This window comes from Narcine bancroftii, chromosome 3, assembly GCF_036971445.1.
Source record: "Narcine bancroftii isolate sNarBan1 chromosome 3, sNarBan1.hap1, whole genome shotgun sequence".
Lineage (NCBI taxonomy): Eukaryota > Metazoa > Chordata > Chondrichthyes > Torpediniformes > Narcinidae > Narcine > Narcine bancroftii.
The window spans coordinates 332,136,161-332,161,999 of NC_091471.1; the positions used below are offsets into that span (position 1 = coordinate 332,136,161).

Consider the following 25,839-nt stretch of genomic DNA (forward strand, 5'->3'; position numbering starts at 1 on the left):
TCGCTCAGGGAAAGGACCAGAATCACTGTGGATTGGAACCTCCCTCAGGGAAAGGATCGGAATCCATGGGGATTAGAACCACCCTCAGAGTAAGGACCAGAATCCCTTTATATTGGAACCTCCATCAGTTTAGGGATCAGAATTCCTGGGGATTGGAACCTCCATTAGTTTAGGGATCAGAATTCCTGGAGATTGGAACCTCCCTCAGGGAAAGGACCAGAATCACTGTGGATTGGAACCTCCCTAAGGGAAAGGATCAGAATCCCTGGGGATTAGAACCACCCTCAGAGTAAGGACCAGAATCCCTTTAGATTGGAACCTCCCTCAGTTTAGGGATCAGAATCCCAGGGGATTGGAACCTTCCTCAGGGAAAGGACCAGAATCACTGTGGATTGGAAACTCCCTCAGGGAAAGGATCAGAATTCCTGGGGATTGGAACCTCCATCAGGTTAGAGATCAGAATCCCTGGCGATTGAACATACCTTAGGGAAAGGATCATTATCGTTGGGGATTGGAAACTTCCTCAGCGAAAGGACCAGATTCCCTGGGGATTGGAACCTCCCTCAGTTTAGGGATCAGAATTCTTGGGGATTGGAACCTCCCTCAGTTTAGAGATCCGAATCCCTTGGGATTGGAACGTCACTCATGGAAAGGACGAGAAACCATGGGGACTAAACCTCCCTCAGGGAAAGGACCACAATCCCTGGGGATTGGACCCTCCTTCAGGTTAGGGAGCAGAATACATGGTGATTGAAACCTCTATCATGGAAAGGATGAGAAACCTTGCAGATTGAAACACCCTCAGGGTAAGGATCAGAATCCCTGTGGATTGGAAATTCCCTCATTGAAAGGAGCAGAATCCCTGAGGATTGGAAAATACCTCAGTGTAAGGATGGGAATCACTGGGGTTTGGAACATCCCTTGGTGTAAGGAACAGAATCCTTGTAAATTGGTACCTCCCTCAGGGAAAAGATCAGAATCCTTGGGGATTGGAACATCCCTCAGTTAAGGGATCTGAAACCCTGGGGATATGAACCCACCTCAGGGAAAGGACCAGAATCCCTGATGATTAGAACCTCCCTCAGGGAAAGGATCGGAATCCCTGGGGATTAGAACCACCCTCAGAGTAAGGACCAGAATCCCTTTAGATTGGAACCTCCCTCAGTTTAGGGATCAGAATCCCTGGCAATTCGAAGCTTCCTTCTGGGATGGGAAGGGACCAGAATCCCTGCAAATTTTTCCTCACTTAGGGAAAGAACAGGAATCACCTGGGATTGGAATTCCCTCAGAATAGGGATCAGAATCCCTGGGGATTGGAACCTCCTTCACGTTAGGGAACAGAATCCCTGGGAATTGGAACCTCTATCATGGAAAGGATGAGAAACCTTGCAGATTGAAACCCCCTCAGGGTAAGGATCAGAATCCCTGTGGATTGGAAATTCCCTCATTGAAAGGAGCAGAATCCCTGGGGATTGGAAAATACCTCAGTGTAAGGATGGGAATCTCTGGGGTTTGGAACCTCCCTTGGTGTAAGGAACAGAATCCCTGTAAATTGGTACCTCCCTCAGGGAAAAGATCAGAATCCTTGGGGATTGGATCATCCCTCAGGTGAGGGATCAGAAACCCTGGGGATTGGAACCCCCCCCCTCAGGGAAAGAACCAGAATCACTGGCGATTGGAACCTCCCTCAGGGAAAGGATCGGAATCCATGGGGATTAGAACCACCCTCAGAGTAAGGACCAGAATCCCTTTATATTGGAACCTCCCTCAGTTTAGGGATCAGAATTCCTGGGGATTGGAACCTCCATCAGTTTAGGGATCAGAATACCTGGGGATTGGAACATCCTTCAGGTTTGGGATCAGAATCTCTAGGAATTGGAACCTCCTTCAGGTTAGAGAACAGAATTCCTGGGAATTGAAACCTGTATCAGGGAAAGGATGAGAAACTTTGCGGATCGAATCTCCTTCAGGGAAAGGACCAGAATCGCTGGGGATGAGACCTCCCTCAGGGTGAGGATCAGAATCCCTGAGGATTGCAAATTCCCTCATTGAAAGGAGCAGAATCCCTGGGGATTTGACACTACCTCAGGGTATGGATGGGAATCCCTGAGGTTAGAGCTGCCTCAGGGAATGGACCAAAATCCCTGGGGATTAACCTCCCTCAGGGAAAGGATCAGAAGCCCTGGGGATTGCAACTTCCCTCAAGGAAATGACCATAATTCCTGGGTATTGGAACCTCCCTCAGGGAAAGGAGCAGAATCCATGGATATTGAACCTCCCTCAGGTGAGGAGTCAGAATGCCTGGGGATTGGAACCCCCCTCAGGGAAAGGACCAGATTCCCAGGGCATTGGAACCTACCTCAGGTTAGGAATCAGTATCCCAGTCGATTGTAACCTCCCTCAGGGTAAGGATGGGATTCCCAGAGGATTGGAACCTCCCTTGGTGTAAGGATCAGAATCCCTGGGAATTGGTACCTCCCTCAGGGATAAAATCAGAATCTCTGGGGATTGTAACATCCCTCAGGTTAGGGATCAGGATCCCTGGGGATTGGAACCTCACTCAGGGAAAGGACCAGAATCACTGTGGATTGGAACCTCCCTCAATGAAAGGACCAGATTCCCAGGGCATTGGAACATACCTCAGGTTAGAGATCAGTATCCCTGGGGATTAGAACCACCCTCAGAGTAAGGACCAGAATCCCTTTAGATTGGAACCTCCCTCAGTTTAGGGATCAGAATCCCTGGGGATTGGAACCTCCCTCAGGTTAGAGATCAGAATCCCTGGGGAATGGTACCTCCCTCATGGAAAGGATAAGAATCCATGGGGACTAAACCTCCCTCACGGCAAGGACCAAAATCCCTGGGGATTGGAACTTCCTTCAGTTTAGGGAACAGAATACATGTGGATTGGAACCTCCCTTAGGTCAGGGATCAGAAAACCCTGGGGATTGGAACCTCCCTTAGGGTAAGGATGGTTATCCCTGCGGATTGCAACCTTCCTCAGTGAAAGGACCAGATTCCCTGGGGATTGGAACATCCCTCAGTTTAGGGATCAGAATTCCTGGGGATTGGAACCTCCCTCAGGTTAGAGATCAGACATCCTGGGGATTGGAACCTCTTTCATGGAAAGGATGAGAATCCATGGGGACTACATCTCCCTTAGGGCAAGGACCAAAATCCCTGTGCATTGGAACCTCCTTCAGGTTAGGGAGCAGAATACATGGGGATTGGAACCTCCACCAGGTTAGGGATGAGAAACCCTGGGGATTGGAACATCCATTAGGGTAAGGATGGGTATCCCTGGGGATTGGAACCTTACTCAGCGAAAGGACCAGAATCCATCAGGATTGGAACCTCCCTCAGTTTAGGGATTAGAATTCCAGGGAATTGGAACCTCCCTCAGGTTAGAGATCAGACACCCTGGCGATTGGAATGTCCTTCTTGGAAAGGATAAAAATCCATGGGGACTAAACCTCCCTCAGGGAATGGCCCAGAATCCCTTGGAATTGGGACCTCATTCAGGTTAGGGAGCAGAATGCATGGGGATTGGAACCTCCCTCAAGTTAGGGATCAGAATCCCTGAGGATTGGAACCTACCTCAGGTAAAGGACCAGAATTCTTGGGGATTGGATCCTTCCTCAGGGAAAGGACAAGAATCCCTGGAAATTGGAACTCACTCACTGAAAGGACCAAAATCCCTGGGGATTAGAACCTCCCTCAGTGAAATAACCAGAATCCCTGGGGATTGAACCTTCTTCAGGGAAAGGATCAGAATCCCTGTGGAATGGAATCTCCCTCAGGTAAAGGACCTGAATCCCTGGGGATTGGAATGTCCCTCAGTGTAAGGACCAGAATCCATGTGGATTGGAACCTCCCTCTGTTTAGGGATCAGAATCCAAATGGATTGAACTTCCCTCAGGGAAATGATCACAATCCCTGGCGATTGAATCCTCCCTCAGGTTATGGATCAGAATCCCTGCCGATTGGAACTCCCTCACGGAAAGGACCAGAATCCCTGGGGATTGGAACCTCCCTCATGGAATTGACCAGAATCCATGGGGATTGGAACCTCCTTCAGGTTAGGTATGAATCCCTGGGAATTTGAACCTCTATCAGGGAAAGGATGAGGAATCCTACAGATTGAACCTCCCTCAGGGAAAGCACCAGAATCCCTGGGAATCAGACCTCCCTCAGGGAAAGGACGAGAATCCCGAAGGATTGGACCTCCATCAGGGAAAGCACCAGAATCCCTGGGGATTGGAATCACCCTCAGGGAAAGGACCAGAATTCCTAGGGATTAGACCTCCCTCAGGGAAAACCAGAATCCATGGGGATTGGAACCTCCCTCAGGGAAATTACCAGAATCCCTGCCAATTGGAACCTCTCTCAGGGAAAGGACCAGAATCACCAGGGATTGGACTTCCCATGATCAACCACTGTTGTACATGTTGAGAATGTTTCTAACGGTGAAATGTATTTTCATAGGTCACTCTTTGATGTCTGTGAGGAAATTATTCCACCAGCACCCAATGTACAAGCACCAATTCTGCCTCCAACAACATTATCCTACAACAGTTCTGACACTGATCAGCCTGTCTGTGCTTGTAAGTAAACAAAAGATAAAGATTTATCAACGTGACATTTCAGGTTGGACACAAAACAAATAATCTAATATCAAGTACCAATATCCTGGGTGTGTTACCATTGACCAGAAGCGGAACTGTGGTGGACACATACACAGATTTAGCTACAGGAGCAGGTCAGAGGCTAAGAATTCTGTAGTAAGTGACTCACCTACCACCTTCCCAAAGCCTGGCCATGATCTGCAAGGCTCTTCAGAAGTCGGAGCAGAAGTCGGTTGTCTGGCCTGTCGAGCCATAAGATCATGGCAAATGAAACCATGGACTCACCTCCACTTACCTGCCTTTCCCCCAAAACCCTTAATTTCCTTACTATGCAAAAACTTAACTGGCTGTGTCTTAAAAGTATTTTGTAAGGCAGCCTGTGCCGATTACTTGGGCTGAGAATTCCACGGATTCACTACTCTCTGGCAGAAACTGATCCACCTTGTCTCTGCCCTATGTCCACTCCCGCCCCCCCCCACCCCCCACCGAATCTCAGGGCTCCATCCCCTGGTTCTACTCTCACCTGCCAGACACAATAACCTCCCTTGCTTCAGTTTATCATTTCTCCTTCTTAATTTTATTTTCTATTAGATTCCCCATCGTCCTTCTAAATTCAAAGTAGAGCCTCAAGCTCTCCAATCTCTCCTCATCAACTAACCACTCCATTTCCAGAATTAACCCAGGGAATTTCCACTGCACCTCCTCCAAGGCAAGCACAGTAAGGGGACCAGAACTCCAGATGAGGCCTCACCAGCGCTGCTCCCTCTAAGATGAGCGTGTGCGCACCCACATTTTGCAACTCGTGCTCAAAAGGAAATGGATCTGCATGCCATGGAACAACAAACTGAACAGTCATTCGAAGTATAGAATAAAATCATTTGTGAATATTGCAAACAGTTGTGTGCCCAGCACCGATCCCTTGGGCACCTCTAACCCTGGATTGCCAAATAGAGAAACACCCATTTATACCAAATCTCTACCTTCTATTAACTAATCACTCCTCTACCCATGCCAATACTTTATCCCCCAACTCTTATGTAGAAATCTATTGTTAACAGATCCTGAGGTCCAGGTCCTTAGATCCTTCAAGGTTGCTGCGCAAGTTGATAAGTTGGTTAGGGAAGTCTATGACGTTCTGGCCAGCGTTTGTCAGGGAATTGTGTGTAAGGACCATGAGGTAAAGTTGTAGCTGTATAAAACTCTGGTGAGACCCTACTTGGAGCACTATGTCCCGTTCTGGTCACCTTATTACAGGAAGCTTTAGAGAGGGTGCAGAGGAGGTTTATGTTGTTTTTTTTGTATTATGCAGAGAGTGGTGGATGCCTGGAAAGCACTGCTGAGGGGTTGGGGGGGTGGGGTGGGGGTGGGTGGAGGCTGATGTGGTAGGGACATTTAAACTCCACTTAGAAAGGCATTTGGATGTAAGAAAATAGAAGGTTATAGGCTGTAAAATTGGGAAGGACTCGATTGATATGGAGTGAGTTTATGGTATAAACGTTGGTTCAACATCTTGGACTAAGGACTGGTCCATGTTTTCTGATGCTTAGTGTTCGACATTTCCCAGAGAAAAAGACTGACCGTACACCCTATAGATGCCTCTCATCACTCTATAGGACTCCCTCAGCCTCCAATGTTCCAGAAAAAGCTGCCCAAATACATTTAACCCCTCCTTATAACTCATTTGTTTTGGGGCAAGGGGGCGGGTGGGGATGGGGATGGGTGAGAGAGAGTTTGTAAGAGCTAGAGAGAGTTCATGTGGGTGGCAGAGGGTTTGTGTGGGTGGGAGAGGGTTCACGTGGATGGCAGAGGGTTTGTGTGGGTGGGAGAGGGTTCGTGTGAATGGAGCGGATTCGTTTGGATGGGGGAGGGGTTCATATGGGTGGGAGAGAGTCCATGTGAGTGGAAGAGGGTTCATGTGGGTTGGAGAGGGTTTGTGTGGGTGGTAGCGGGTTTGTTTTGGTGGGAGAATGTGTAGGTGGGAGAGGATTTGTGTGGGTGGGAGAGGATTCGTGTGGGTAGAAGAGGATTCACGTGAGTGGAAGAGGGTTTTCGTGGATGGGATAGGGTTGTGTGGGTGGGAGAGGGTTCATGTGGGTGGTAGAGTATTCACTTGGCCGGGTAAGTGTTTGCGTGGGTGGTAGTGCATTTGTGTGGGCAATACTGATGTTCCTTGGTCTACCGTGTATGTGAGTAGTTGGGTTTAGTGGGAATGGCTTGTATTGGACAGTGAGGGGTGATGGAAATGAGGATGGGGTTATGGGTCACGTGGTGAGGGTGAAGTCACTGTCCACTCATGCAGTCGACAAAGAGACCCAGCATAGGGTTGGCCTCAGGATGGAGCAGTCGTCCTCTCACCATCCCACTGTTGCTTCTCCTTCATAGGCTCCTCAGCAAGACTGCAGGATTCAAATGGGGTTGAAACCTATATGGACAAACTGTTGAATCCAGTCTTCTCTCTTGGCAGAGGGGTGAGTCTTGGGTGGTGTGGGGGGAAGGGAGGAAAGGCGAGTGGGAGAGTGACTGAGTGAGTGGACGAGAGCTGAGAGTGAGGTGAAGCAGCCAAGTGGTTGACACAGATGTGGAAATGGGCTGTGTTCTCACGGTCACCGGGTATGTTAATGATGGTGAGTGAATGGATGGTGGTGTCTGGCAGCTGGGTGAGTCTTGAATCATGGATGAATGTGATGGGTGTCATGATGGAAAACATGGAGAGTGACTGAAGGAGGAGAGAGTGAGTGTCTGGGAGTGTGAGGTGAGCTGGTATGAGTGAGGGAGATTGTGAGAGAGAGGAGAGTGCAAATGTAGGGCCAGCAAGAAAGGTATGTGTTGGTGGTGAGAGGTAGAGTGTGAGGGAGGTGAGTGTGAGTGGGTGTGAGAGATGAGGGTGTGAGGAGGAGTGGGTGTGTGAGGGAGGTAGGGTGTGAGGGAGGTATAGATTGAGGGAGGTAGGGATTGAGGGAGTTAGGGTGTGAGGGAGGTAGGGAGTGAGGGAGGTGGGTGGGAGGGAGGAGGGAGATGGGAGTGAGGTAGGTAGGGAGTTAGGGAGGTAGGGAGTTAGGGAGGTAGGGAGTTAGGGAGTGAGAGAGGTATGGTGTGAGGGAGGTTTGGTGTGAGGGAGGTAGGGAGTGATGTAGGTGGGAGTGAGGGAGATGGAAGGGTGGGAGGGAGGAGGGAGGTAGGGAGTGAGAGAGGTGGGGTGTTAGGGACTGAGAGAGGTATGGTGTGAAGGTTTGGTATGAGGGAGGTAGGGAGTGAGGGTGGAAGGAAGTGAGTGTGATTATGTCAGTAGCCAGTGTCCTGATTTTCATGACATATTTTGCAGGAGATGGAGAGATCGGAGTCGCTGGGCAGTCGGATGAAAGGTGGAGGAAGAATCGGCCCCACCCAGACCGGCATGTACATGAGCACAGGTGTGGAGAGTATGTGGAGGAGAGACTGTGGGTGAATGACAAGAATTACCGTCGTGAATATTTAAGAGGTTTATGGAAAATGGAGCATTGCTGTGTGTGAGCTGGAGATTAAGGTCAATGAGTGTGACCTGAATGTGGGATGGAAGAGTGTGAGGGTGTGGGTGAGTGTGAGGTATGGGAGTGTGAGGTGAGGATGTGGGTGAGTGTGTGGGTGTGGTTGTGGTTGTGTGTGTGTATGTGTGGATGTGTGTGTGTGGGTGAGTGTGTGCATGTGGGTGTGTGGGAGTGGGTGTGTGTGGGGATGTGTGTGGATGTAGGTGTTTGTGTGTGGGTGAGTGTGTGCATGTGGGTGTGGGTGGGTGTATGGGAGTGTTTGTGTGTGTGGATGTGTGTCTGTGCGTATGTGTGTGTGGGTGTGGATGGGTGTGTGTGGGTGTGGATGGGTGTGTGTGGGTGTGTGCATGGGTATGCATGTGTGTGGGTGTGCATGTGTGTGTATGGGTGTGCAGATGTGGGGATGTGTGTGTGGGTATATGTGTGTGGTTGTGGATGGGTGTGTGTGTGGATGCTGGTGTGTGTGGGTGTGTGTGTGGAGGTGGGAGTGTGCATGTGGGTGTGTGGGTATGTGTGTTGGTGTGGATGGTGTGTGGGTGTGGTTGTGTGTGGGTGTGAGGGGATTTGTGTGTGGGTGTGAATGGATGTGTTGGAGTGGTGTGGATGTGGGTGTGTAGGTTGGTGTGTGTGGGTATATGTGTGTGGTTATGGATGGGTGTGTGTGTGTGGATGCTGGTGTGTGGGTGTGTGTGTGGAGATGGGGATTTGTGTGTGGGTGTGGATGGATGTGTTGGAGTCTGTGTGGATGTGGGTGTGTAGGTTGGTGTGTGTGGTGGTGTGTGTGGATATGGGTGTGTGTATATGTGTGGGTGTGTGTGTGGTGTGTGTTGGTGTGGATGGTGTGTGGGTGTGGTTGTGTGTGGGTGTGTGTGGGTGTGGATGGATGTGTTGGAGTCTGTGGATGTGGGTGTGTAAATTGGTGTGTGTGGGGGTATGTGTGGATATGGGTGTGTGTATATGTGTGGGTGGAGCGGAGACAACGCTGGTGGAAGCGTTCTAGGAGCCGTAGGTGGTGCCGGTAGAGGACCCATGATTCGGAGCCGAACAGGAGTGTGGGTATGACAACGGCTCTGTATACGCTTATCTTTGTGAGGTTTTTCAGTTGGTTGTTTTTCCAGACTCTTTTGTGTAGTCTTCCAAAGGCGCTATTTGCCTTGGCGAGTCTGTTGTCTATCTCATTGTCGATCCTTGCATCTGATGAAATGGTGCAGCCGAGATAGGTAAACTGGTTGACCGTTTTGAGTTTGTGTCCATCCTCAACATCCATTGGAGCGCTCACACCCCTAACGTCGAGGTACTCGAGATGGCAGAGGTCGACAGCATCGAGTCCACGCTGCTGAAGATCCAGCTGCGCTGGATGGGTCACGTCTCCAGAATGGAGGACCATCGCCTTCCCAAGATCGTATTATATGGCGATGTCTCCACTGGCCACCGTGACAGAGGTGCACCAAAGAAAAGGTACAAGGACTGCCTAAAGAAATCTCTTGGTGCCTGCCACATTGACCACCGCCAGTGGGCTGATAACGCCTCAAACCGTGCATCTTGGCGCCTCACAGTTTGGCGGGCAGCAGCCTCCTTTGAAGAAGACCGCAGAGCCCACCTCACTGACAAAAGGCAAAGGAGGAAAAACCCAACACCCAACCCCAACCAACCAATTTTCCCTTGCAACCGCTGCAATCGTGTCTGCCTGTCCCGCATCGGACTGGTCAGCCACAAACGAGCCTGCAGCTGACGTGGACTTTTTTACCCCCTCCATAAATCTTCGTCCGCGAAGCCAAGCCAAAGAAGAAAGATATGTGTGGGTGTATGTGTGGATGTGGGTGTGTGGGTGTGTGTGTGTGGATGTGTATTTGTGTGGGTGTGTGTCTGGGTGGGTGTGGGTGGGTGTGGGTGTGTTTGTTGGTGAGTGGGGGAGTATGTGTTTGTGTGGATGTCGGGTGTGTGTAGGTGTGTGTGTGGATGAGTGTGTGTGTGGGTGTGGGTGGGTGTGTAGGTGTGCAGGTGTGGTTGTGTTTGTGTGGGTGTGAGGTTGTGTTTGTGGATGTGGGTGTGTGTGTGGGTGGGTGTGTGTGGGTGGGTGTGGGTGTGTGGATGCGTGTGTGTGTGTGTGGATGTATATGTGTGAGTGTGTGTGGATGTGGGAGCGTGCATGTGGGTGTGTGGGTGTGGATGGTGTGTGCGTGGTTGTGTGTGGGTGTAGATGGTGTGTGGATGTGGTTGTGTGTGGGTGTGTAGGAATGTGTGTGTGGTTGTGTGTGAGTGTGTGTTGGTGTCAATGGGTGTGTGGATGTGGTTGTGTGTGTGGGTATATGTATGTGTGTGGGTGTGTGTGTGGATGTGTGGGTGTATGTGTGTGGGTGTGTGTGTGGATGTGGATGTGGGTGTGTTTGTGTGTGTTGGTTTGTGGATGTGGGTGTAGGTGTGTGTGTGGGTGTGTATTTGTGTGGGTGTGTGTCTGGGTGGGTGTGGGTGGGTGTAGGTGTGTGTGTGGGTGTGTGTGTGTGGATGAGGGTGGGTGTGTGGTTGGGTGTGAGTGTGTATGTGTGGGTGTGTGGATGTGGGTGTGTGTGGATGAGGATGTGTGTGTGGTTGGATGTGGGGATGCATGTGTGGGTGGGTGTGGATGTGTGAATGTGTGTGGGTGTGTGTGTGGATGTATGTGTGTGAGTGTGTGTGGATGTGGGAGTGTGCATGTGGGTGTGTGGGTATGTGTGTGGGTGTGGATGGTGTGTGAGTGTGGTTGTGTGTGGGTGTGTGTGGATGTGAATGGTGTATAGGTGTGTGGATGTGGGTGTGTGGGATGGTGTGCATGGGTGTGTGTGTGTGGATGTGGGCCTGTGTGTGGGTGTGTATTTGTGTGGGTGTGTGTCTGGGTGGGTGTGGGTGGGCATGTGTGTGGGTGTGTGTGTGTGTGGATGAGGGTGGGTGTGTGGTTAGGTGTGGGTGTGTGTGGATGTGGGTACGTATGTGTGGATGAGGGTGTGTGTGTGGGGTGGGTGTGTGTGGGTGTGTGGTTGGATGTGGGGATGCGTGTGTGGGTGGGTGTGTGGGTGTACGGGTGTGATTGTGTTTGGGTGGGTGTGTGTGGATGTGGGTGTGTGGGTATGTGGGAGTATGTGTGGGTGTGTGGATGTGCATGAGGGTGTGTGGGTATGTGTGTGTGGATGTGGGTGTGTGTGGGTGTGGGTGTGGGTGGCTGGGTGGGTGTGTGGATGTGGGTGTGTGTATGTGGGTGTGTGTGTGGTTTTGAGGATGTGGGTGTAGGTGTGTGTGTGGGTGTGTATTTGTGTGGGTGTGTGTCTGGGTGGGTGTGGGTGGGTATGGGTGTGTGTGTGTGGGTGTGTGGATGTGTTTGTGCGTGTGGGTATGGGTATGTGTATGTGTGTGGGTTTGTGTGTGGGTGGATGTGTGTGTGTGTGTGTGTGTGGATGTGGGTGTGTGTATGTGGGTGTGTGTGTGGTTTTGAGGATGTGGGTGTAGGTGTGTGTGTGGGTGTGTATTTGTGTGGGTGTGTGTCTGGGTGGGTGTGGGTGGGTATGGGTGTGTGTGTGTGGGTGTGTGGATGTGGGTGTGTGTATGGATGAGAGTGGATGTGTGGGTGTGCGTGAGAGTGTGTGGGTGGGTGTCTCTGGGTGTGGGGGTGGGTGTGGCTGTGGGTGGGCGGGTGTATGGGTGTGCATGGGAGTGTGTGAGTGGGTGTCCCTGGGTGTGTTGGTGTGAGGGTGGGTGTGGGGATGGGTGGGCGGGTGGGTGCTTTTGATGCTGTTTAAACTCTATGTGTTCTGCTCCCTCTCGAGCTGCTGATCACTTCTCTATTTGGGACAGGTGCAGCGATGGTCCCCAGCTACTCAGTGGGTAGGTACATTTTCACAGTTTTCCTCCTAAGTGTCAATATCAAGTATCTGGAATTAAACACATCTTTTGCATTCACTGTCTTGCCCACACTTTCAGAGAGTTTGCCTGAAATTACAGCAAGGAGTTACCCAGAGCAAAGATCCAACACACCCAGGATGTTCTCTTTCACCCAGCACCACCCCTCAGCTTTCATTGCTCATTGAGCCCTGTGTAATAGAGAGGGAGCCACACGGAACCATAAGATGTAACTCAGCTGTTTTAGTGGAAGTGGCAGAGTTAATTCATGGGTGGATTATGATCTCTAATGCAGGCTTTAACCTGTTTTGTTCCCTAGGTAGCTGAAGAAATGGACCTTCAGCTATTAGCAGATATTACAGGGGTAAGATGATAAGATGTAGGAGCAGAATTAGGCCATTCAGCCCATCACGTCTGCTCTGCCATTCACATCATGACTGATGTCCTTTGACACGCTGACTGATCATCAACCTCAGTTTTAAATTCCCCCCACCCCCATGACAATGGCAAAGATTCACCATCCTCTGGCCAAAGAAACTCCTCCTCATTTCTGTTCTAAAGGGACAGTCTTTTATCCTGAGGCCATGCCCTCTGGTCGAAGACTCCCCAACTACTGGAAGCATCTCATACCCACTGTATCCAGCCCTTTCAATGTTCAGCAGGTTTCAATGAGATCCCCCCTTCATCCAAACTCCAGCGAGTCCAGGCCCAGACCCATCCAATGCCCCTCATACATTAACCCTCTCATCCCTGGGTTCATTCTTGGAAACCTCCTCTAGACCATCTACAATGTCAGTTCATCCTTCCTTGGATACGGGGCATCCGGATCAGGACTTGAATGCTAGATTTTAGACACAGCTCGGTAATAGGTCACTTCGGACCATGCCGCCCAATTACACCCACTACTACCTCCGGAACATTTCGAACAGTGGGAGGAAACCAGAGCCCCCAGGGAAAACCCACACAGACACAGGGACAATGTACAAACTCCTTACAGTCAGCGCGGGATTCGAACCCAATCACTGGCGCTGTAATGGCATTGCTCTAACCGCTCTGCCAACCGTGCTGTTATGAGACAGATAAGTGTCTATTTTTTAATGCCTGTGACTAGGGGAAAATTATCTTCCTCAACACGGGTCACTCTGCAACCTCAATGCCTGACCAGCTCACCCTGGGTTTTCCCTCCCAGCCTGTGACCCTACGACTGCACCTTTGGAGGTTTGGCAGGGGGGTCGTCTACAAAGCGTTTCCTCTGAACCTCCCATTCCATTTCTCCGCTGGTGAGTTGACCATGGAGCAGATGTTTCGGGAAGCGTGCACCAATGCCAGCCCTGGCTCAGTTAGTAGTGGTGGGGGCAGGAACGGCAACAAACTTATAAATTAAATTTAAGATTTTAAAATTTAGACGCACAGCCCTTTCGGCCCACACTGCCGAATTACCCCTCATCGATCTACAACCCGCGGGTCATTTCGAAGGGTGGGAGGAAACCGGAGCCCCCGGGGAAAACCCATGCAGACACGGGGAGAACGTACAAACCCCTTTCAGACAGCGCAGGATTCGAACATCGCTCGCTAGTGCTGTATCGGAGTTGTGCTAACTACCACACAAGCCTTGGTGCCCCATAAGAAGTGTTTGGACAGACTTGAATGGGGAGGACGTAGGGGGATATGGAAATAATGCAGAAAGGTGGGATTCATAAAGGTTGGCACGATGGTCAGCAAGAGATGGTGAGCCAAAGGGTTTGCTTCTACGATGTATGGGCCCATTGACCTCCCTGACCACTCTGACATTGCGTGGAATGCTGAGGACATTCCAAAGAGGGTGGTGATGCCTTTGACAGCCAAGTCTCACAACTGTAAAGTAGGACTGATAGGAATTATAGCCATTGATTCAGACCCCTGATCAGAACTGGGAAATAAGGAAACTAAATCAGTTTTAAGTTTTTGCAGAGAGGGTGAAGAGGGGTGATCAGGGCGAGAGGGTTATCTGTGGGGCCAGAGCTGGTGTGGGGATGGGATGTTAATGGGTCAGAGAAGCACTTTGGCAAGAGCAGGTCAAAGCAGTGATCCCGGAGAGGGAAATCCATCTAACCCACAGGTGGTATACGGCAGAAATGGTCCCTGCAAGCTGGAGTGCACAGCGCTGAATCTGGATGGCCGCAATACACCCAGAGGGAAGGCAACCTGCTGCTTCTTGATGCCAGGTCAGACAAGCTGCTGGCGGAAGGCTGGCACAGCAGGTTCCGCACTGAGATCAGTGCCTTCCCTCAGAGAAGTGGCTGCCCAGGCTCTGTCGACGGACAACATTGCTGGGCCCGATGATCGGCTGGGGAGTGCAACGTTAGTCCGTAGCTAATTTAGAGAAGTAGGTTGGTCCACCTTCGAGTGCGTAATATCGTACTAACGGGTCACTGGAGTTGGCTCTCTTGCTGATGTGACTTTAGTTCTGGCAGACATCAAAGAGGTTTCTCTTTGATTTCTCAAAGAAATCAAATGGATCGGAGGTCAATCCACTGTAAGAGTGAATCACTGGAGTCTCTCTCCCCACCATCGGGATCGTTGGCTAAAGACTGCGTGCAAAATCACTGAGGACCCCTTCCATCCCACACACAGCACGCCTTAGCTGCTCCCGTCGGGGAAGGGATACAGGAGTCAACATCCAGGAGGAACAGGAGAAGGCTGATTGACCAAAGGAACTGCTCACACTTAACCATCCAAGACTCTCATTTGTACAAAATAACATTTATTTATTTATAGATTTTAATACTTGTCCTGCATATAAATTATTTGTCTATGCGTGCGTCGTGTCCCTGGTCATGTGTCCGTGTATTTTGCACTGAGGACCAAAGAACGCTGTTTGGTCGGGTTGTACTTGTACAATCAGATGACAATAAACTTTACTTGAGGTTGCTGTCAGCCTGGCTTTGGACTGAACTGTAGCAAAGGCCGTATGTGAATGTCTTCATAGCCCCAGAAGAGTGGTGGGTGGCAGTACCAAAGCCAGGTTTGGCCAGTCCTGATGGGGAAGGTGTAGACTGCAGGACAGATGGAGGTGACGTCTGACTGAAGGAATCTGATATCAGCAGTGCTGCAGATAGTCCAGCATGCCCACCTTTCAGTCTGAGTCCAGACCACTCTGCACAACAGCAGGGTCACTCAACGTACTTCCGTGTGAAGGCAGGACTTTGTGCAGCAAGGGGTGCATGACAGTCGCATCTCTGAATGCTTCCACGGACAGACACATCTGGATTCAGTGAGGTTTCTCCCTGACCAAAATCACTGACGACCTGCCGCAGACCCAGTTTGGAAGTTTCCGTCTCCAGGACTCGGTCACGGTGGTGCCCGAGAGCCACACCAGAGGAGGCCCGCGTGAATCTTCCACCTTTGTGACTCCCAATGCTGCTTCCGAGTGTAGTTCAAAATGAAAAAAAAAAGCACTAAAGAGATTCTTTGCCCTCATTGGACCTGATGCCTCAGACCTCATGGGGTTTGGAGTCAAGGTTGATGATTTGTTAAAACTGCCTCCCATCTGTATATCTTTATGCTTCTGAAGCTGGGCCTGATCTGTGAGTGAGACTGGACATACCCAGAGACTGAGATGGATAAGTCTAGCACTCTCTACATTGGAGAGTGTCATGTTGTTGCTTAATTAATCTGTGATGCAGATCTCCCAATTTAAACACGTGGCCTTGGATGTTTATAAAGTCAACTTTGCAAAGTCCACAGGGCTGGGAGCGACTTTGCTACAAATGAATTCGGTGTCCAGGCTAACGCCAGGAGGCTGTCAGTCTTCCTCTGTTTCAGTGGAGCAGTTAGATGCAGCAAGGTGAGTTACCAGGTCATGTCAGAGGGGCAGTTACCGTCCAGACCAGGTAAGGGCAGAGGATTCTCTCCACTGAATGTTACTGAGGTGATCAGCTGCAGGGTACAAGCTTTGTCAGCAGAGGTAGACATACTGGAGGTCCTCAGAGAATTTCACAAGGTGGAAGAAATCCATTCTGTGCCGGACTAATTATTCTCACTGCCCAGCCCTTTCCCTGTTGCCCGGAAAATCAATGCCCTTTTGAATCACTTTAATGTGCTTGAATTGTTGAAGATTGCAACAATTCTCTTTGAATGTTATTCGCATTCCTGCCACACATCGCTGCACTCTTTAGGGATGTTAAAGAATGAGTTAGTCTCAGTTTGACCAGGTCAGAAGGAACCGGTGGGCGACCCTAATTTTTTGTACCCACTGAAAAGAATAGCATACTTAATCCATCACCAAAGTCACAATGGTCCTTCCCTCCATGTGGTTTCAATGGAGCCTATTAAAGACAAAAACCCTTTGATACTGTACGGGATGATACATGGGATTTGAAGATTATCAAACAGGTGTGCTGGGTGAATAATCTATATCTTGTATTTATTCTCGTTCAGGTGTCCCAGTGATGCCACAGATGGCCAGCGTACCTGCGTATCAGACCCCAGTAATGGGTGCGGCCATGCCAGCAATGCAGCCAGTGCACGCAATGCCCCAAATGCCAATAATGCCACAAATTCCCGCAATGCAGACCGTTCCTATGATGCAGCCAGTGGAGCCATCAATACCAGGTAACTGCACGCTCCCAGGTAGATCTCTTTCCCAAGTACAGCCGGGAGTCGGCCATCCTCAGGGTGGCTGATTTTTAAAAATTTAAACATACAGCACAGTAACAGGCCCTTTCGGCCCACTGCGCCACCCTATTACGTCCAATTACCCCTCAATCCCCGATACGTTTTGAACAGTGGGAGGAAGCTGGAGCCCCAGGAAGAAACCCATGCAGGCACAGGGAGAGCATACAAACTCTTTACAGACAGCTTGGAATTTGAAGCCTAGTGCCGATGGCTGCCGCTGTAAGAGTGTTGCGCTAACTGTTACACCAACCGCACTGCCCCAGCTCAACTCCTGAGACACTGTTTAATGTTACCTGATATCTATAATCCTGCTGCAGTGAAAGAAGCCAGATCATTGGGCAAAAGATTTGATGGTCCATGCCTGTTTACCCAATGTCCTTCTCAATACAATACAAGGCTTGAGCTTAATGGGAGCCAGAGATATATTTTAACGGTCATTCAGGTAAACGAGAAACAAGACTGCACGTGCGATGGGCAAATGTTACTTTCTTTGCTAATGCAATCATGTGGTGTAAAAATTGTCAGGCAAAATTAAGTATTTAAGAATACACAACCAAAATTACAAAAATTGAAGATGCTGGAATCTTCGTGGAACAATGAATTGCGGGAGGAACTCAACAGATTAGGCAGCGCCCATGAGGAAAAACGGCCATTCAACATTTCAGGTTGGGACGCTTTATTGAGAGAGGTTCCTGACCCACTGAATCTCTCCACCAATTCTTCATTTGCTGTCTAACTTATTGCTTCTTACTTAACTGTAAACACATTTTAATTTTACTCTTTACAACTTTTCTGGTATACATTCCATTTGGGAGCTTGGGATGTGTGTTGTTCGAAGGATTTGAGATAGGAAGCTAATTTCTCATCGAGGAAGCAAATCAAGAGGCTACAATGAGAGCCAGGGCCTCCAGGAGGAAAATCCCACCAGGTTTGATGGAACCTCATGCTCTCTCTATAGTGGTTACCTAGAAGCAGATGGAGCTTCCCCATGACCCCACCACCAGACACAATTTTCCTTCTCCACTCCTCTCAGCCTCTGTTCACTCTTCCCTCCCCACCCATTGCCCCACCCAGCACGATGGTCATAGGAGGTGTAATACCTGTACCCTCACCTCCTCCCTCATCACAAGGCCCCAAACAGACCTTTCAGGTGAAGTAATACTTCACCTGTACCTCTGAAGAACTCATTTACTGCATCTGGTGCACCCTCTGTGGCCTTCTCTATGTTGGAGAGACCGGTCGCAGGTTATGAGATCTCTTCGCCCAGCACTTCCTCTCCGTCCGCAACAAAAGCAACCTCCCCATAGCCGACCATTTCAATTCTGAATCACTCTCTCAAGCTCACATGTCTATCCATGGCCTTTTACATGACCCCACCCTGACCACCCACAGATTGGAAGAACAACATCTCATTTATCGTCTGGGCCCCCTCCAACTGCAGAGCTTGAACATTGAGTTCACTGCATTCCTCTAATCAGCTTTTCCCCCCTCCCAACTTTAACGTTATTCCAGTTCCTTTCCTTCTCCACCCAGCGTAGACTCCTCCCTCCCCCCCCCCCCACTTCCTGCCCCATCTAATCATCTCCCACCCTATAACTTTTTTGTAAAGATGCTGATCCCTGAAGCTTCAATTCAACTCTCTGGGGGGTTTTCTGATACAAACGTGCTGGAGAAACTCAGCAGGTCATCCTGCTCAAGCCCGTCTTCAACTGCCTTCTGCTTTGCCTGGAGGCTGCGTCACCTGCTGAATTTCTCCAGCACTGTTGTGTACTAGACTGGCCCCCATCCTCATCTTGTTTACATCTGAGCTGTATGAGATGTTGTCCAAGGAATTACTCACTTATTATTATGCACCTTGCCTTGCAGTAATGATGGTTCCACAGACTACCGTGCCTCAGATGCAGCTGATGTCCCATTACCCAAGGCATCAGATTTCAGAGCCTACAAACCAATACAACTCTTCCCAGCTTTCATCTCAGCAGGAACATTTCATCAATCAGCAGGCACTTCTGTTGGTGAGTCCACATCTCACATACAAACTGTGCTTATTGATGTAATGTACCAGCTTGTTGTCACACAAACCACAGGTATCATCTAAGAGATCAATGCAGAACAATTTTTTTTTTTAACTCCATAAGCTTTGTTTCCCAAAGAGTAGAGGAAATTCCGTGGTATGGTATTGGTTTATTCAGAGGTCGACAGCATCGAGTCCACGCTGCTGAAGATCCAGCTGCGCTGGATGGGTCACGTCTCCAGAATGGAGGACCATCGCCTTCCCAAGATCGTGTTATATGGCGAGCTCTCCACTGGCCACCGTGACAGAGGTGCACCAAAGAAAAGGTACAAGGACTGCCTAAAGAAATCTCTTGGTGCCTGCCACATTGACCACCGCCAATGGGCTGATAACGCCTCAAACCATGCATCTTGGCGCCTCACAGTTTGGCGGGCAGCAACCTCCTTTGAAGAAGACCGCAGAGCCCACCTCACTGACAAAAGGCAAAGGAGGAAAAACCCAACACCCAACCCCAACCAACCAATTTTCCCCTGCAACCGCTGCAATCGTGTCTGCCTGTCCCGCATCGGACTTGTCAGCCACAAACGAGCATGCAGCTGACGTGGACTTTTTACCCCCTCCATAAATCTTCGTCCGCGAAGCCAAGCCAAAGAAAGAAAGAAGAAGATTCAAATTGGGAAGGTGTGAGGTTTAGACCCACTTCACTGTAATTCTATTCATAGAACTATAGAACATTAGAGCACAGAAACAGGTCTCTTTGGCCCTTCTAGTCCGTGCCAAACTATTTTTTTTTTGTTGTCTCGTCCCACTGACCTGCACCCAATCCATGGCCTTCCATACCTCTCCCATCTGTCTCCATTCTTCTTAAATGTTAAAATTGAGCCCACATTCACCACCTCACCTGGCAGCTTGTTCCACACCCCCACCATTTTCTGTGAGAAGATGTTCCCCCTCATGTTTCCCCTAAACATTCCCCCTTTCACTCTTAACCCATATCATCTGGTTTGTATCTCACCGACCCTCAATGGAAAAAGCCTACATACATTTACTCTGTCTGTCCCCTTCATAATTTTAAATAGCTCGATCAAATCTCCCCTCATTCTTCTATGTTCCAGGGAATAAAGACCTAACCGTTTTAACCTTTCCCTACAACTCAGTTCCTGAAGTCCAGACAACATCTTAGTAAATCTTCTCTGCACTCTTTCTATTGATATCTTTCCTGTAGTTTGGTGACCAAAACTGCACACAATTCTCCAAAATTGGCCTCACCATAACATCCCAACTCCTGTACTCAACACTTTGATTTGTGAAACCCAATATGCCAAAAGTTCTCTTTACGACTCTATCCACCTGTGTTGCCACTTTCAGGGAATTATGTATCTGTGTTCCCAGATCCCTCTATCTACTGCTCAACTGTTTTCCGTGTATGTCCTTTCTTGTTTGTCCTCCCAAAATGCAACACCTCACACTGACTGCATTAAATTCCATCTGACATTTTTCTGTCCATTTTTTAAGATGGTCCATATCCATCCACAAGCTTTGAAAACCTTTGCTGTCCAGAACACCTCCAGTCTTAATGTCATCTGCAAACTTGCTGGTCCAATTTACCACATGATCATCCACATCATTGATATAGATGACAAACTACAATAGTTCCAGTACTGATCCCTGAGGTACATCACTAATCACAGGGTTCCAGTCGGAGAAGCAATCATCCACCACTACTCTCTGGCTTCTCCCATCCAGCCATTGTTGAATCCAGTTCACTACTTCTCCATTAATACCTAATATCTGAACCCTGTTGATTAAACTCCCATGACCTTGTCAAAGGCCTTACTAAAGACCATGTAGACAACATCCACAGCCTTTCATGCCATTTCCTTAATATCCCAATCACCATTTCATTCAAGCTGCAAGACACTCAACAGTTGAGTAGTCGTCATGTTTACTGTCATGTGATTGTACAAATACAACCCGACAAAACAGCGTTCTCTGGTCCTCGGTGTGAAACATGTAGACACACAACCAGACATAACATACATACAGAAAACCAATATATACACAGGACATATTATATCTATAAAAACAAATAAATAAATGTTGTTTTGTTTTTATGACAGTCTCAGAGGGTCGGTTTGAGTAGTTCCTTTGGTTGTTCAGTGTTCTCACTGCCCGTGGGAAGAAGATGCTCCTCAGCCTGATGGTGCTGGCTCTGATACTCTCTTCCCCGACAGGAGCAGCTGAGAGATGCTGTGTGCAGTTTGGAAGGGATCCTCAATGATTTTGCGGGCACTCTTCCACAGTGATCCCGGTAGATCATGTCGATGGAAGGGAGGGAGACTCCAGTGATCTTCTCTGCCACTCTTAATGGATTACTCTCTGATCCATTTCTCTGCAGCAACTGTACCACAGCCGGCCAGGCCACTCTTGATAAAACTCCTAAGGTTGGCATAATGGTGGCCGGTAGCCTTGCCCGCTTCAGTCTTCTCAGCAAGTGCAGTGGCTGTTGCACCTTCCTGATATGTAAGGAGATGTTGAGTGTCCACAATCGGTCATAAGTTAAGTAAACTCCAAGGAGCTGCATCACTTTGGTGTGGAGATCTCCAAAAAATATCACAGAAGCAATTTCTCCTCATTTCTCCGCATCAAGCGGTCAGGTGTTCACTGAGGACTGAGGCAGGTCCATTAATTCAGTGATAAATCCCCATTAGTTTTCATTACTATGCAATTAAAAATGAACTTACCCCAGAGTGAAGTGGGATAACAGTGTCATTGTGTGCCAGCCTGGAGATTCCACCAGGTGCTTCCCAGTACATCACCTTGGGAACATCCCTACATCTCCCCTCTCCCCATCCAGGGCCCCAACGTCCCTATGTCTCCCTCCACCCCCATCCAGGTCCATGATCTCCCTTTTCCCCTCTCCTCATCCAGGTCCCCAATATCCCTCCATCTCCCCTCTCCCTATCGGTGACCCAACTGTCCCTACATCTCCTCCCACCCCCATCCATGTCCCTGATCTCCCTACATCTCCCCTCTCCCCATCTGGAGCCCCAATGTCCCTACATTTTCTCCCAACCCCCACCCAGGTCCCTGATCTCCCTAATCTCCCCTCTCCCCATCCGGAGCCCCAACGTCCCTACATCTCCCCCACCCTCCTTCCCCAACCAGGCAGAGCTTTACCTGCTCATCGTCCACCCTGATCTGCTGCATCCTTTGTGCCTGGTGTGGCCTCTTCTACATCAGTGACATCAAACATAGATTGGGTAGCAGACTGTTGGTCTACGCTTGAGCTTCCTGTAGCCAAACATTTCACTCCCCAACCGTTCTGACAGTGACCTGTTTGTCCTTGGTTCTCATCCATTGTCAGGATGAGGCCAGAGTTTAACAAGGATCATCTTCATCCTGAACCAGCCTTGAACCGAATGACGTGAACATTGATTTTTCTGATTTGAGGGAACTCCACCCCTTCTTATTTCTGTACTTCCTCCCCCCCTTCCCAGTGATCTCTCCCTCTACCTATCTCTCCAGATCTTACATCTTCTGCCCTGTGTCCTTTCTCCAGCTTCTTTCTTCCTCTCGATACGTGATATCTATTCTTGATAAAGGGTCCTGACCCAAATTATTGTTCTACCCCCGGATTTCGTCTGACCCACTTGAGCAAAGTGAGACTCCACTGACCTGCTTTGCTCGACGTTATCCCATGACCAGCCATCATGCACCTGCCAATTTTCTGCAGAAATTTGCACCTTTGAGATACTTACCCGTTATCCCCTAAAGCTAAGACATTTGTTTCTTTTCCTTCTCCAGGCCCAGCAGATGACCAATCAGGCCATATCAATAAGTCAAAAACAACAGAGGGAGCGGCAAGTGGCATCACCACAGGAGCGACAGCCTGTCTCAAAAGTAACGAGAGCCCTAACGTCACCAGTGACCAAGACAAAATCCACCCCACCTGATTCACCCAGACAGCCAGAAAAGCCCTGGCTGAAGAAGGCATCTGTCACGAATAAACATCCTTGCACAGAGACAGAGAAGCCTCCAGGGGACACGGTACTTATTTTATCATCATGTTTTCCCAGTGGCGTTTCCTTCCTTGTTCCCCTCAGGAAGCAGGGCAGTTGCTTCACAGCAACAACCATGGAAGTCTGGGAAACCCCCCCACCCACCCACCCTAGAATATTCTGCCACTTGTTGAAGTTACTAAGTTCATAGGCCTGCCTGCTTTTTTGCTCGTCCCTTGTTGAAGGGCTCAGGCTCAAAATTTTGGTTATGTACCTTGCCCTGAAAAAGATGGTGGCGCAGACGTGATGGCAGCAATGCCACTGGTGTGGACCCAGGAGAGCAGAGAGCGGACATATGCTACTCCAAAGGGTTCACCCGCCCGGTCCTGATGCTGATGGCTCCGTACTGGCTCTAAACAGGCTGTTAAAGGAGCCGACAGTGTTTGTAAGTGAAATCCTAAAACCACAAGGGTCTGAGCCCAAGATGGCAGTGTCTGTTCTGGGCGGTTTACTACGATGGGCTGCAGACTCCAGGGAGTGGAGTGGAGCATCGCAGGGCACCATAAATGGGGAGAAACATCCCCCCCCCCACCCCCATTGAGAAGGAGAAGCAGAGGAGATGACAGGGACCACAGCGGTGGTCCAGTGAGGGGCGCTGTGACGGAAGGACCCACCCAGGCTGTGGCTGCTGGTGACTTGTAGTCACACAGTCCTCAACCAGCATGAATGAAAGGGCTGGCATCGCCTCACCTAGAGTTTGGTGAAGCCTGGTGTTTAGCTTCAGGACTCAGATAATTGGGATCTTCCTTGAGTGGAAGTGCCAGGGAGTGGAAGCTGTGCGTGGCCTCAGCTCAGCTTCCTGTGTGAGCATGGGTGAGCCAACTGTTCAACGGACTAATGGCATTGTGAAGAAAGGACGTCAGCACCTCTGCTTCCTCAGAGGTTTGCGGAGATTTGGTACGACACCAGGAGGAAATGGATGAGTCAGCACACAGGAGGGGGATTAAAAACCGGGCTGAATGGTGCCCCGACAACAACCTGTCACCACAACTAGGGAGCCAATTGTTGACTTAAGGAAAGCCAGAGGTGTACAATCCAGTGATCATTGGGGGATCAGAGGTGAAGAGGGTGAGAAAATTTAAGTTCTTGGGAGTCACCATCTTGGAAGATCTTTCCTGGACCAAACACACCATTGGCATCGTGAAGAAAGCACATCTACTTCCTCAGGAGTTGGCAGAGGTTTTGGTACGACACCAGGAACCATGACAAGTTTCCAGAGGTGTGGCAGAAAATGTGCTGACCGGCTGCATCACGGTCTGGTATGATAACACCAATAGCCCTGAGCGTAAAGCCCTCCAAAAGGTAGTGGACGCAGCCCAGGACATAACAGGTAAAAACCTTCCCCACTATCGAGAACATCTACAGGGTGCGCTGCCGTCGGAGAGCAGCAGCGATTCTCAAGGATACACACCACCCAGCGCACGCTCTGTTCTCGCTGCTGCCATCAGGAAAGAGGTTTCGGTGCCACAAGACTCGCACCACCAGGTTCAGGAACAGCTGTTCCATCTCCAACATCAGACTCCTCGATGACAAACTCAGTCAGGGACTCAATTAAGGTCTCTTACTTATGCACTTTAGTGAGTTTCTTTTTGTTCTTTCTGTATTGCATTGCACAGTTTGTTTACATTCAATATCTGTTTACAAGTGTACGTTGTGTATAGATTTTTTTGCACAACCAATAAGTGGTAATCCTGCCTCACCTGCAGGGAAAAGAATCTCAGGGTTGTATGTGATGTACTCTGGCAATAAATCTGGAATCTGTTTGACTATCCCTTGGAAGAACATCGTAATTTGGGATCATCGGAGTGTGTTACAATTCAAATGGGCACAGGCAAGCCACATGAGGCTATTTTTGAAAAACATTGCAATGTTCAAGATCAAGTTTATTGTCACCCAGGCTGAGGTACAGTGAGAAAGTTTCCATGGTGCATCTGTGGACGCCCTTCAAGGATGCAAGGGATGTGCTGAATTTCCTCAGCCAAGTGAGGAAGTTGAGATGCACGTGCACTTTCCTGGCCATTGCATCCATGAGGATTGACCAGAACAAGTCATGGAGAAGTTTACCCTTGGAAATTGAAGCTGTCTACTATCTCAACCTCAACACCATTGATGCAGCCAGGGAAGTGAGCTCCACCGACTCTTCCAGAATTCTACATCCATGAGGAGTCACGTGATGGAGTAGTGGCCGGTCGGGGAACTCCAGCCCTCTCCAGAAAAGTTTTTAAAAAACACAGAAAACACAAAGGCACAAACACAAAAATTAAAATAAAGTGAAAGTAAAGGTGGGAAGAAAATGGCAGCGAAGAAAGAAAAGTCGAAAGTAACGGGAAAAAGAGAAGAAGAAAAGACATCGGAAGAAGAAGGTGAAGGCCTTACCTGTCCGAGGAGGCCCGCTGTGGAGAGAGAAGCCCGCTCCCTCAGGTCAGTCGAAGTCCCGAGCTCGGGACTACAAAACTGGCTTGCGGAGCCAAGCAAAAGTGCGCAACCGTGCATGCGTGACTCCTCGCGCATGCGCGATGCACAAGACAAAAAAAACACTGACGGGAGGGGGGGACCAGCTGAGGAGTCAATCTCCACAGCTGAGAATGACAGCCACAGCACAGCAGCAAGAAGAGAACATAGAAAACAACGAGAACAAGAAAGAAGAGAGTAAAAAGAAATCAAGGAAACAACAGATGACCAACCCAGAGGAAGAAGAAGAAGAACACAGAGAAATGGAAGAAGAAGGGAAAGGCAAGACAATGGATTTTTTTTTTTTTAAAGAATATATGGAATGGGAGGAGTCACGTGATGGAGTAGTGGCCGGACGGTGAACTCCAGCCCTCTCCAGAAAAGTCGGAAAAAACAAAGGAAAACAAAAAGGCACAAAAATAAAAATTAAAGAAAAGTGAGTATAAAGGTGGAAAGAAGATGGCGACGAAAAAAGAAAAATCGAAACCAACGGTAAGAAGAGAGGAAGAGAAGACAACGGAAGAAGAAGGAGAAGGCCTTACCTGTTTAAAGAGGCCCGCGGTGGAGAGAGAAACCCGCTCCCTCAGGTCGGTAGAAAGTGGACTACAAAAATGGCTCGCTGAGCCGAGTAAAAGTGC

At 49.3% G+C, this 25,839-nt stretch overlaps 1 protein-coding gene across 7 annotated transcripts in view; it reads left to right on the top strand.

Annotated features, from left to right (window-relative positions):
- Positions 1-25,839, top strand: part of myo15b (myosin XVB) — a 248,999-nt gene that overhangs the window by 158,972 nt on the left and 64,188 nt on the right. For all 7 annotated transcript variants that reach the window (XM_069929307.1, XM_069929308.1, XM_069929309.1 and 4 more), the window contains 7 exons: positions 4,486-4,604; positions 7,008-7,093; positions 7,948-8,035; positions 11,975-12,004; positions 16,439-16,612; positions 18,542-18,690; positions 22,497-22,739. In XM_069929307.1, coding sequence (XP_069785408.1) covers positions 4,486-4,604; positions 7,008-7,093; positions 7,948-8,035; positions 11,975-12,004; positions 16,439-16,612; positions 18,542-18,690; positions 22,497-22,739 — 889 coding nt within the window. The remainder of the gene's footprint in view (positions 1-4,485; positions 4,605-7,007; positions 7,094-7,947; positions 8,036-11,974; positions 12,005-16,438; positions 16,613-18,541; positions 18,691-22,496; positions 22,740-25,839) is intronic.